Genomic DNA, 13,070 nt, shown 5'->3' with positions numbered 1-13,070 from the left:
ATGACTCGGCACAGTATCCCGCTGCCGGAAATGCTTGTGACACAAGGCAGCGTGTGTCAACACATCCGCTGCGACATGTACTGGACTGGAAGTTGTATTACACTTGTTTTTGGCTGATGTTCGCCAACCATTCATGCAATTTTATTTATTCATTTTTTAAAATTAATAATCGATAATTGGCATCAAGAATCGATGCAGTAGATCACGAAAATTAGAATCACGATGCATCATCATCACGATTATTTTGCACACCCCTATTCTCAATGCACTAAAACAAACCACATGGAGAAAGAATAAGTCAAATTTAAGTCAATCTATGATGTGTGCTCATTTTCATCATGATTTCATTTCGATTATTGAAAGGCTACTGTTTATGGGATAATGTGTAGTGACGAAAGGTTTTTCAGTTGTATGAATACCATGTTCTATGAATATGAAGTATGAAAAAGACGACTGACCAAAGGAGCTTATCCTGGTTTTGTTGCAGACGGTGAAGCAAAGTATAATATCTGAATATATAAACATATTAACCCAAACCAGAAGCTTTTATTTACTTAATATTTTACAAAAATCATTCAAATTGGATTTTTTTTTTGTCCTCAGTTTCTTTTGAAAGCTGTTCTTTTTTTGCCATCTAAAAAAAAAACTGCAGCAAATATTTTCTGTTTCCTGAAAATGTATATAGATTATATTAAGACAGCATAAAAACCTCCGTAGTCTCCACATTTCTTTCTACCAGGGATCCGCATGTGGAAAGCCTTACCATTATTGTTAATAGTTAGATCGAATCAGGTTCTAATAAAAGAAATAGCAATGAATTCATGAATGATCATCTATCTTAATTTAATCGTGTTGAATTTTAATCCTATCTTGCTTTGTATTATTGGGTTTCCATGTTGTTTTTGCAACCAAAATGCCCACCGAGGGACACCACAGCATATCAATGTTTACCTTTGTAGTCTTTCCCAACTTAACACTTGCCCCTGTCCAAAATAACTAATATAAATGTTTTACAAGCAAGGAAAAAATGTAAAATTGTTCAAAATCTTGATGTAACCCAAATGGAATAAAATGCACTGTTCATAAATGTCCATCTATGAAGGTCTTATATACTGAGAGAATTAATAAAAACAAAGTTTTTCTAGCAACACTGCTAGCACCAAAGCTCAGGAAGTAAACACCCACAGTAAAACAGGATTGCTTTTCTTGGACTCATGCAAAAACAACCGCCTTTCCTCTACCAGCATTAACCCCTTAGATGGAGAAAAAGGAACTGAAGGGAGCGTGTAAAATAAAGATTAAAGACTTGCAAGATTTATGCACCACTTCTAAATACAGTACGTCTTTATTTTTCCTCAATAGTTTCCTTCTTAATTGCATCCTTTTACTCAAAGCCTATTTTTCCCCTTTCCATTAGCCATTTCCTTTGCTCTTCCATAGCTAAATTCTAGTTCCCTTTTTTGCTCCCTTTTTGTATCACTCTTCCTTCTAGTGCTCTGTGCTTCACCCGCTAAAAGGAAGGGGGAGACCTCCCTTTCTTACAAAGCTTAGGAGGCCTTAAAATAAAATAGATGCACTGAAAAATAAGATGTGGGACAAAGGAAGCAAGGGGAGAAAGGGGGGAGACACAGGGAGCGAGAGAGCAGGAGGAGAATATAAAAGAGGAGGGTCAAGAAAGAGAAAGAGATGGAGAAGAGAGGCAGGGAGAGCGAGGTGCTAGAAGGTCACCCGCTTTCTGCCAGGTTCCTGGGTTCCCATCCCCTCACTACAAAAGGACCCGGCAGGGCTGAATTGGATGAGGGGGGTCAAGAGAGGGGAGGTGCCCATTCACAAAAAGCCATGTTTCCCCCTTTACTTGAGGCCTTCACACCCCCACCTCCAGCCCAATGGCAGCAGCTTGAGTCTGCCATTATCCCCTCTTCAGCCATCTGACACTCCACCACAAGCCAATTATCAAGGCCTCTGCTCCTGAACTGCTTCCCTCATACTGATGTGCATAAGCACACAAAGGAAATAAAACTCTGCATACCATGAGGAGCGGGATGCAGCCCTGATTTGTATGTGAAAGAATCTCATTCTAAAAACTAAAAGACATCATTTCAATTTTACTGAACTGAAATTATAAAGTGAGAATCGTGATGTGGGGGCTAAATAAAAAAGCAGGACAAACTTTTCAAATTTAAAACATTAGTATGAAAGCTTGAGTAAGACACTGCCTATTATGCCCACCAGGGTGAAACAATTTAGCAAAAAAAATCTACATTTTACAAACCAATGTTGCAATTACATTTTATTTTATTACTTTTAAAGCCTCTATTGTTGAAGGACTTTACTGTTACTGATATGTGGAAAAGCGTGTCCCTCTAGTTTGCATGTATTGGCGCGCCAGCTACAACGCTCTCTTCCCTTCTGTGTGGCAGCAAACCCACTCTAAGCGCATTACCACCACCTACAGGGCTGGAGTGAGAAGGTGTTTTACCCCTGTTAACTGTAAATTATTAAAAATGTTGTTCCTCTGTGATCTAAAAAATATGTTTTGTCAATTAGAGATCTTATTGCCACTAGTCTGGAAATCTGACCTGAAAATGGAGAGAGCAGAAGATCGCACATAAAGGGTAGTGACTAAGTTTTTTTATCCATCTATTGAATCATTATTCTTAAACTTATGAAGTAAAGATTACAGATTAAGAATGCAGAAAACATCTCTGCTCAGTTTTCTAATAAACTACTAACCTGCATTAATCAGTAGTGACTTCAAGTAGTGAGAAACAGTATGGAGGACAGACGGCTGGAAAATGAAATGGATCACAGGACCTGCAGTATGTCTGCATGGGATGCTCTCTAAACTAGTTGAGTGCCCTTTAATGTCAATCTCAATTTCTGTTTAATAAGTAAAAAGTGCATTAAAGAGCATCTGAACTCTGAGCAGCAAGATGAAGACAGAGGGGGAACAGAAAGCGCCCAGAGCAGATCAAAGGCGCAGACTCTGGTGTCTATAAACAAGTGGGAGGATTTCAGTGCTGCTGGCTCCCTCCTCCACACAGAGTAATCTGTGTTACTCTTTGACTCAGGCCCTTAAAAAATAAGTGATGGGGGACTATGAGCTCAGGATGACTAGGGAGTTCCCTCTATACAGGCAGCTGCAAATATTTTGACCTCTGCTTTGCTGATTTAGAGCAAGATTACATCTGCACATTTGCCTGGACACCCGAAACCCATAGTACGACACCTAAACACGCTGAAAATATCTTTAAAAGCCTTTCTCACATTATTGAATTACATCTTATAGGAAATGCAGGATGTGTGTGCCCATAGTGTGTGAGTGTGCTCTTATATTCAGGCTTGGAGGAGAGAACTGTCATCGGCTGAAGCACAAACAGAGCACTGCCGCAACCAATCAACTGTGAAGAAAGGTGTTTTTTTTTTTTTATCTAAAGCCTTACAGAACATATGATCTGATGCTGAGGTCAACAAACAAAGAAGAAACAGAAGGAATGCAGCTGAGAGATGGAAAAGGAGGAGGGAATAAGAAGAGAAATCAATAAATTAAGTTAACCGCCATAATGATTGGTTGTTTGTTTTTCATCCTAAGCTTAGTAGCCGGAAATATCTTGTGTACAGGATAAAAATCTTAAGCTACTGACCTGAGAGCAGAGTATGACCCTAGAGAAAGCGATGCAAAGTCTGGATGGTAGTACAGATAGACTGAAGACACACAGGTAGGCAAGATATCAATCACTCCCACTGCCACAAGGCGTCCATCCAGCCAGTACTGCTGGTGGAAGGAACCGTATCCCATCTCTGGTCCATCGGGAGACTGTTCTGCCTAGAGAAATAAAACAAAAAACAAAGACATACAATTTAATTCAAGAAATAATTCAACTTGAATGTCAAATCTAGAAATTGACGGGGATTGTTTCTGCTGTTTTTTATTTCAACTTCTACAACCAACCAATAGCTATTCATAATTGTGAATTGAAAGTAAAACAACAAACCCAATGCATTTGCTCACTTAATTAACTATTGGAATAGTATGAACCTGTGAGTAGGAGTGGTGATAATTGTTGATATTAAGGGCTGTATGAAGGAGAAGCGGTCAGAATAAGCTTCACTTCTTTATACCCCTTGTCAGGCATAAAGACTAAACTATGCACATAAATAATGTTTGTGTATATTAGTAATGTTGTTGTGTATGTTAGTTCGTTAGTAATTCTGTTGGATTGTCTGAAAAAAGGTATTAATTTAATGTTTGAGACCATTTTAAACCATTCTGACAAATATTTACTTGAAGTGTTACAGTTGGATATACCTTTAAGGGTATGTCTCTACAACCCTTAAACATATCTGTCTTCCTTACCTAAGTTTTTATTTTTGGAGGTGAACCTCACATGGATTTTGTCTGAGCTCTGACCAGAACAGCGGTTCTTAAACTTTTCTTACAAGTTTAAGTTTATTAAAAATTTTCATACTCCCCAAAATCGCACCCCAACCTCCTGACTGACCTTTTCAGTCATTTGTGACCAATTTCATAATGCTATAAAAGTAACTACAACCTCTTTTAAATCACAAAACTACTGCCTTAAAGGAATAGTACACCCAAAACATGATTAGCCTTCATTTTCTACTCACCCCCATGCTGAACAACACTGTGGAGTACTTTTTTGATATCTCAAATGCATCTGGAGATCTGGGAGGCTTCTTGCTGTCTGCTGACAATCAAATAATTGAGGTCTATGGTGCCCGAGGCAGAAAGGTCCATAAAAGTCCACAAAAAACGTGTCAATATTCCTCCATACTGCTCGTCCAATGTATTCCAAGTGTCCTGAGTGGGTAGCGTCCATAATTCACGCGAAACGAAGTCATTTAGAATGTTTTTAGAGCATAAACAGTAGTGTATAGGATTTCCTAAAAGCGCGTTCACGAGTCTACGGAAACCGCGGCAGACCAAACCAGACGAAAGTGCGCATTCAGCTCGGCAAAGAACTCATGCTCTTCCTCAACACTGAAGTCCTCAGACATTTTTCTTTCGTTGTTTCTTTCTTTGCACAGGTAAACAGCACATTTCTTCTTCTACGCTTGCATTATCGGCAGAGCAAACGCTGAATGCGCACTTTCATCTGGTTTGGTCTGCAGCGGTTTCCGTAGACTCGTGAACGCGCTTTTAGGAAATCCTATACACTACTGTTTATGCTCTAAAAACATTCTAAATGACTTCGTTTCGAGTAAATTATGGACGCTACCCACTCAGGACACTTGGAATACATTGGACGAGCAGTATGGAGGAATATTGACACGTTTTTTGTGGACCTTTCTGCCTCGGGCACCATAGACCTCAATTATTTGATTGTCAGCAGACAGCAAGAAGCCTCCCAGATCTCCAGATGCATTTGAGATATCAAAAAAGTACTCCAGAGTGTTGTTCAGCATGGGGGTGAGTAGAAAATGAAGGCTAATCATGTTTTGGGTGTACTATTCCTTTAAATGTCCTTACTTAAAGTGTAACTTTTTTAATTTCACCCAGTAACAGAAAACATTTCTATCAAAAATGTTTTGTTAAAAAAGCCCTAAAAATGGGTCATTTACTCAGATCACGTTTTGCGTCTGTATGAAATAAAGTTCCAACATAAAATCTTAAACTCATAGAGGGTCCATACAACACACTTACTGTATAATGGTGTATTATTACTGCTGTATTTCTCAGCCAAGCCTTGTGTATTATGAGAGGGTGTGTACAGTAGCCTCCCGTTTAGCTTGCTAATGGTTCCTAAATGTGGAGTGAAAGCTAGAGCAAGGAGGGGTTACCGCTGGGCGATGTGAGGGACCGACCACAGAAACTCTCCAGGAGAGAGCTTTTTAATAAAAGAACCTGCGTGAGCAAAGCCCATTCCACAATGTGGTTGTGGCGTGCTGCCAGGCTTTCTACTATATATCTGCTTTTGCTCATTCCATGTGGCACAAAAGAATGTGGGTGTAGGTGTGCACCCCTGAGCTTGACTCTATCCCATTAACTAAACACTTGAGGTTTTAACAGACACACCGTTTCTCATAAGAATCGGCATGCTGGGTTTTTCACTCAAACTACTTTATCGCTTTTATCGCCGTCGGTTTAAGACTAGAGGCTTAGGGTTAGGGTTAAAAGTCACGTCAAGCTGGAGCAGAGGTTTAACGTTTGTGTGTGTGTGTCTTTCTTTGGCGCGCTAGTAACAGGATCCGGCTCCTTAGCCGACATTCATCTGGACACAGTTAAGCGGCAGACACTGCCAGTTATCACAACACAGAGAGCTGACTGAGTAATCTGGGGATCCAACGGGGCCGCATTCTGACCAAATTAAAACTTGCCAAAAAGAAATGAGGCACAGTCTGAGAGACACCTTCCCTGCAGCTCTTTGACCCCAGAAGGCTGATGGTTTTCTTAAATATAACTGGTTACTACAAATAAGACCAATGGACTCACAGCTATGAAAACCTTAGAACACCATTTATGCCAATCAGACCAAACATTATATAACAGCTTGTTTTTATCAGACACCAGTTACTCCAGAAACATTGGACTCTTTGTCAGAGACCCTACTCTGTCATTTAACAGCTGTAGGTAACTGAAAACAACACAAGAGCATTCATTTAACCCACCTGGAGTAAACATGCAAGAGGAAAATATACAACTGTGAATATTGCTGAAATAATGTAAAAGCTTTATTGTGTTAGCCATAATGTTAGTAAGATTGCTGAGCTTGCTTTGGACCTCCTCTGACCCATCTACTGACTCAGACGACAGCTTAATGGTTGTGTCCTTGCCACTGTGACAACAATCTCAACATTACCCATAACACTTCAAACCACCTCAGCTTCCCCAGTAGCCCCAAATCACTCTCATATGGCTCAAACACAAGATCACATCAACAAAACATGGTGAAGAGGTGGGGGACATTTTTCAACCTTTAAATCTCTTCTGAAATAATATTAGCTGAACAAAAATGATTAAACTTTAAATTAGAGAATATACATTCACTTCAGATCCTGGTGATTATAATGTTTTTAATTATAAAATGTGAATTTAAAGTATTGAAAAAATACCAATATAAAAAGGTCTTCTCTACCAGTTAACTTCATCACAGGATGTTGAATGGTAAAGCATCAGCTCACATTTCCAAATGTTTACATGGGTCTGCATCTTTTCTAATGCAAATAGAATAGAATTAAAGTTTATTGTGAATACACTCACAAGTACAAAGCAATGAAATTAACGCTCTGCATTTAACCCATCCCTTTGGGGAGCAGGGGGCTGCCATTGTACGGCACCTAGGGAGCAGTGTGGGGGGAAGGGTCTTGCTCAGGGACCCAGAGTGGCAGTCTGTGGGAGTGGGGCTTTAACTCGAAACCTCAGGATTCAAAGCTCTGTGCCCTAACCACTAGGCGGCCAATCCCCAAAGGGCCATTTTACTCAGAGCCTGGCTAAATAAAAGTTATTCAGAGCCACATATATAACATGAATTTTAAATAAAATACACTTTTTTAAGTTTCTAAATATCTGTGATAGGAAATCTGTTGCCATTTTAAACAATGGTTAATTTTAGCTTTATTTTTTGATATTAGGAAAAAACCTGAGTTTCATAAAGAGTAAACATTGATCATTGATTTTGTTGTATATGATATTTTATTTTAAAAATAAACATATAGTTTCCAAGTTAATGACAAGAAATATAGACCTAGAAACATATTCCTGTTTGTTTAATGTCATGCTGTAGCGAAAATGACATGTATTTTATTTAAACTGTTTAACCTTGAAAAAATGCTATTTTTCAAATACACTTTAACCAAAACTATTAGTTGACTCTATATCATTTTGAGCCATTGTAGAGAGACCAAAGAGCCCCAGTGCTGCAGGTTGCAGACCCCTACCCTAGCAGGTCCCTAAGGCCATCTGATCAAGGCCTAATGGTTGTTTCACATAAAAAAAAAATATAAATAAATAAGTTTAACAAGGCATCAGCTATTGCTAAAGGCCTGTGTGCTCTGTTCATCTTCATAGGATATCTTGAAAGGTGCAACAGAAGTAATATTTTAACTACTTTATTTACCCAAATTTACCAAAGTAACTATTGTAAATACACTCTGTGTGTTTATTCTTTACACTTTAGTTCAGGAAAGGTAGTACCTGTTCACCCAAATGGGGTCACCCTGCATTTAAACTGATAATTGCACATTAAAGAATGAGAAGAGGCATTCATTTGTGAGAAAAGCTTAAAATAAAGTTGTTTTTTATTTAATGCAAGATTTCACCAGAATAAGTTGTGTGTACATACGCGGAAAAACAACAGTCTGATTATGTAAATTAGCAGATTTTAAGGCTGGCTGGCTCTGACTGGATGCCAGTCAGCTGGAAACTCAAAATTGTAAACTATTTCCAGTGAGTGGTACCATATCTAAGTGGTACCAGGTCACGCTGATAACAGCTCACTCTACTGCATGACAGCTTAAAATTAGCCCTTTCCAGACTCACGTGTAATAAAAATGAAGGCAGAGAAGCTACCAAAAAACATGCAAGAAATTATTCAATAATCAAACAATTTTTTTTTTCTAAAGAGGCATTCCCGCTGTTCATTTAAGCTTAAACAACAGATAGCCCATTTCTAAAATTCATCATTCTTCTGCAGCTCTAATGTTATTTTTAAATCAGAGGATTTTAATTTGGCTCTGCCTTTGAGGGTATTTTACTGAACTGGTGAAAAACTCATGTATTTTACTTCAGAAGATACCAGAAAGGCTTTACAAACACAGCTAAGTTGTTTGGATTGGTTTTATTGAGTTTTTATCTTTAGGCAATCCTGGTAGGGAGGAAAGAAATAAACAGACTCAGAATCATAATCTAAACACTTCAAATATCCTGAAAACAAATTGGGGACTAGTATAATCGGCATCAGCAGGAGCATCCAAATTCAGTCCTTGAGATCTACTGCCCTGCACCATCTCTGAGGGACATTCAGGGCTTTTTTGATCGTCAGCCACTGGGCTAGTTCCAAATTACAAGTCACTCAGCATTTTTACTAGCCACAATTTTTTAGTTTGTTAATCATTTTTAATATGATTAAAGTTGACTGTGGCAGGTTAAAGCTTACTAGAAATAGATCAAAATCCTTTTTAAATATAGACGACCCTTACACACATTCATCTTATGACTATATAAAATGGTTAGACCTATGGGTCATTATCGAGGTACATCCCAAGGCAAATTATCTAGATACATCCCTATTATTTATTCATTTTGCCATCAAGTTTGGCATAGGACTGGTAATCAACCATTTCAAATACAGAATGTCAGAATATGAAAGACAAAATTTCAAAATAAAACAATAAATGGCTTATTTGAAAATGTTGTTTTTGGAATGCATGTCCAGAAATTTCGAATAGTTTCCAAATTTAGCTCTATTTTGTCCATACTTAATCAATCAGGAAAGACTGAATACTTTTTAAAAATATGTAGGAATCCTTAAGGTGAACTGCAGGTACAATTACAGATGATTTCTCACTAAAAATACTTGAGTGATTTTTTTGTCTTTTTACTGAGGTTTTAGACCAGGTTCCAAAAAAGTACAAAGGATATTACTAAAACAATGTTTTGCAATTTATCATCTACAAACCCAATTATCCAGCAATCATCACCCAGACAGACACATTAAAAAAAAGCTAAAGAAATAAACAAGCACAATATAAAGAAAGGGTTGAGCCCAGTCCAACTTATAACATTGAAGCCACTTCTAACATGCTAAACATAGCACTGTTGCCTTTTATTGCATTCTGTAGAAAGTGAAGTTTCCACTGTTGGTATCATTGCACCAGTGTGTTCTCTAAAAGTGCTGCAAAAACAGAGAAAAAAAAAATCCAAGTGATGTTAACTACCTGGATTTTTAGAGTGAATCTTCTGCTATTCGGATGACATTAAACGCAGCCAGAAGTCAGAAAGTTATAGCTGCATTTGTAACTGCAGTTTGCAAAATGCTTTTATAAATGCAGCCTTACATGTGAGCTGAACCACACCGTTTGGAGGTCCATGTGGTGAGCGTCTGTATGTACTCTAATAGCTCTCAGATTAGACACAGCTGGAGAACAACACGCAGAGTGGTGAAGATTTTTATGCATGATAATTCAACACTTGGATAGAGAAAGTAATAAAACCAAGTTGTGCAAGTGGAGGCTAAATGAAAAGGATATGGCCGTTTGGAGAAGAAGAGAGTCCAGGCAGAAAAATGTGTTAGGCAGTGTGCCACAGTGTGAACACGTATGTGTATGGGTGCTGAACTGTGTAATTCTGAGTGCCTGGTCGCCAGCTTTGACGAGGTGATAAAAGCTTGTTTCCTATAAACACTAATGATGTTCATTAGTGAAGACCTGAGGGGGCACTCAGGACAAAGCGGAGTGACTGTGTTTGTGTGCGAATGTGCTTCTGGACCTCAGACCTAGTAAAATGACTGCAATAAGTGCCCATCTTGGGGTCTAATTGTTGATGTAATTGTTCTGACCCACCAGGTCCACTGGTGTTTTTGATGGACTGTGCTCACCTGGTCTGCTGTTAAATCCTTGGTCTTATATTCCACATGAAAAACCAAAAACTCTGCAATTTAAGTCAACTTTAGCTGTTTTACCTAAATCTAAATAACCTAAAGAGCTACTATTTAAAGCGAATGAAACTTTAATCATTTATAACACTAAGCAGACAATGGATTCGGTGTTGCATATTGACTGATCTACGCAGTCACAATGACAAAAAGTGTGTATAAATGAGTTGAGATTAAATTGTTAAAAGTAAGAAAACTCTCCAATTATAGAACATAGTGGTAGTTGAATCATTCCGAGGGAGCATTTTCTTGACAGTGTTAACAGTGCACTGGATGAAGTTGACAGAATAACGAAGAGGGAAGAACCATCTTCAAATTCTTCAAGATCCTGTTTTTCTAACACAAGTATAAGCTTAAAACTTGACATTAGGGATGCACGACATTGGGATTTTGGCCGATATCCGATATGCCGATATTTTAAAACTCATGTAGCCGATAACCGATATCGATACCGATGTTAAAGCTGGACAAAAATAAGTAGTCATTGAAAATAGCAGTTTTGTTATTCATTTCTGACACTTTGAAAAATAATATACTCAAATATGTTTTCATATGCTGATATCAAATAGATTTTTTAAAACGCGGTATCGATCTATTTTACTTTCAAAATCTCGTGATCATCGTTCTGTTACAAACTCTCGTGATATTTTGCAAATTCTTGTGAGATTTTGTTAGTAAAATAGATCGATACCGCGTCAATATATCAACATATAAAAATATGGCAAAATTTCGTGAATTTTCGGGGGATTTCGTAGCATAACGATGACATATAGCAATATTTCATTAGTAAAAGAGATTGATATGGTGTTTTTAAATGGCAATATATCAGCATATGAAGATATTGTGATATTTTAATGTATCAATATTTTTTCCCTCGTCTTGAGAAGTTTTTAAGTCAGTAAAAAAGAAGTTTGAGGAAGAAGAAGTAGTAGTATTTTTTTTTTTTTTTTTAGACTTTAGAAACTCAGAAGCTGATCAAATATCGGATTAAATATCGGTGGGGTGGCCGATGTCCGATATTCAGTTTTAAGGCCAATACAGGCCGATACCGATAGGGGGCCGATTATATCGTGCATCCCTACTTGACATGCAAACTTCCAACAGGACATTTAACCCAAACCAATGGTAAATTTTCTATGGAAAGGGTAGAGCATGCTGTGATCAAGATTCAGAAATAACCTTAAAAACCCTGACTTTTAAAGCTGTTGGAAACCCAAAAATTTCAATGAACTCTTCCAATCTGGTGAAATATCTAACAAGAATGATGCTAGGATCTTGTTCCTGACTACGACATAGGTTTCTCTGCAAATTGCTTATTTAAAATAATATCAGCATTTGTTTGTTTCGATGTGTACAATTTTGATTATGTTAGGGTTCTAAAGAATTCTTCATCAATTTCAACTTGTGCATCCATTTCAGTTTTTGTAAATGATTAAAGTTTGTGTAATAATTCTTCTCTGTAAGAACAACAATTCAAATGCCTCTTTTTTTACAACTTTAAATCAACATTGCATTCTTGCCCATCATGAATGCATATATTTGCGCTGGAATCTTAGTCCCTAAACTGATGCACACAAAAAAAATCGATGCATTGGAGCGCATATGTTCTCTGCTGTACAGGTCAAAAGGTTCCTGAGGTCCTTCAGCTAAAATAATGCAGTCTGCAGACCACATTTCTCTGTGTTTCTTCCCCCTTTAGGTGAGACTAAATTAAACCCCCACATATGAAACAGAATCCCCTCCTTGAATACCTTAACCCCAGTCGATCCTGCTGTGGGCTCATCAGGAGAGCGAGCAAAGGGAACATATGTGGCAGGCCAGGAAAAGTGTACAGTTGTTTTCATTGGAATTTTCCTGTTTTCTAATCCATATTTCCGTGAGAATAAAAAGTCTTACATCTTAAAGCTAAACCATCAAAGTAGGTTTAGCTAGCTGTAACACATATTGAAGAATACAGACATTTCTGTTAAAATGCCAGCAGGTAAAAGGAAATACATACCTCTAGTGGTGAATCACAAAGAAATCTCCGGAACTGAGGAAGGAATCAAAAGGAGGGAAGGAAAGAGGGAAAAAAAAAAACAGTTAGCTCTTTGGGTCATCAACTCTTCTCAATAGGCACAAATGAAAACCATACACATCTCCTTTGTGGTCCTATATTGTTTATCCATTACCATTTTCTCCTGGCTTTTGCATCACATTGCCTTCCATTTACTGCAGGCATAAAAGAAGCCTTTATTTACACAAATGAAAACATTTACCCCGTCAGCCGAGGCTTGTTATCTAGAGAAGGACACAATGACAGCTAAAATAAGCAGCAATGCCAGCGTCAGAAGTCTGTCTCTCAACACACGTTAAACTGCACAGCAGATATCAATTAAAGTGGAGCTCTGTGTTTGTGGAAATATACATCTTTGGTCTATTATCTATACTATTTCCAGTGGTTCCATTTAGTTGAGG

At 37.9% G+C, this 13,070-nt stretch overlaps 1 protein-coding gene across 2 annotated transcripts in view; it reads right to left on the bottom strand.

Annotated features, from left to right (window-relative positions):
* The window catches only part of ate1 (arginyltransferase 1), a 67,535-nt gene that overhangs the window by 25,491 nt on the left and 28,974 nt on the right, over nt 1-13,070 (bottom strand). For both annotated transcript variants that reach the window (XM_015370006.1, XM_015370007.1), the window contains exons 8-9: nt 12,613-12,645; nt 3,645-3,826 (exon numbers count right to left, since the gene is read on the bottom strand). In XM_015370006.1, coding sequence (XP_015225492.1) covers nt 3,645-3,826; nt 12,613-12,645 — 215 coding nt within the window. The remainder of the gene's footprint in view (nt 1-3,644; nt 3,827-12,612; nt 12,646-13,070) is intronic.

This window comes from Cyprinodon variegatus, unplaced genomic scaffold (assembly GCF_000732505.1).
Source record: "Cyprinodon variegatus isolate N-32 unplaced genomic scaffold, C_variegatus-1.0 Scaffold40, whole genome shotgun sequence".
Classification (NCBI taxonomy): Eukaryota; Metazoa; Chordata; class Actinopteri; order Cyprinodontiformes; family Cyprinodontidae; genus Cyprinodon; species Cyprinodon variegatus.
This window is presented reverse-complemented; position numbering and strand designations above follow the sequence as displayed.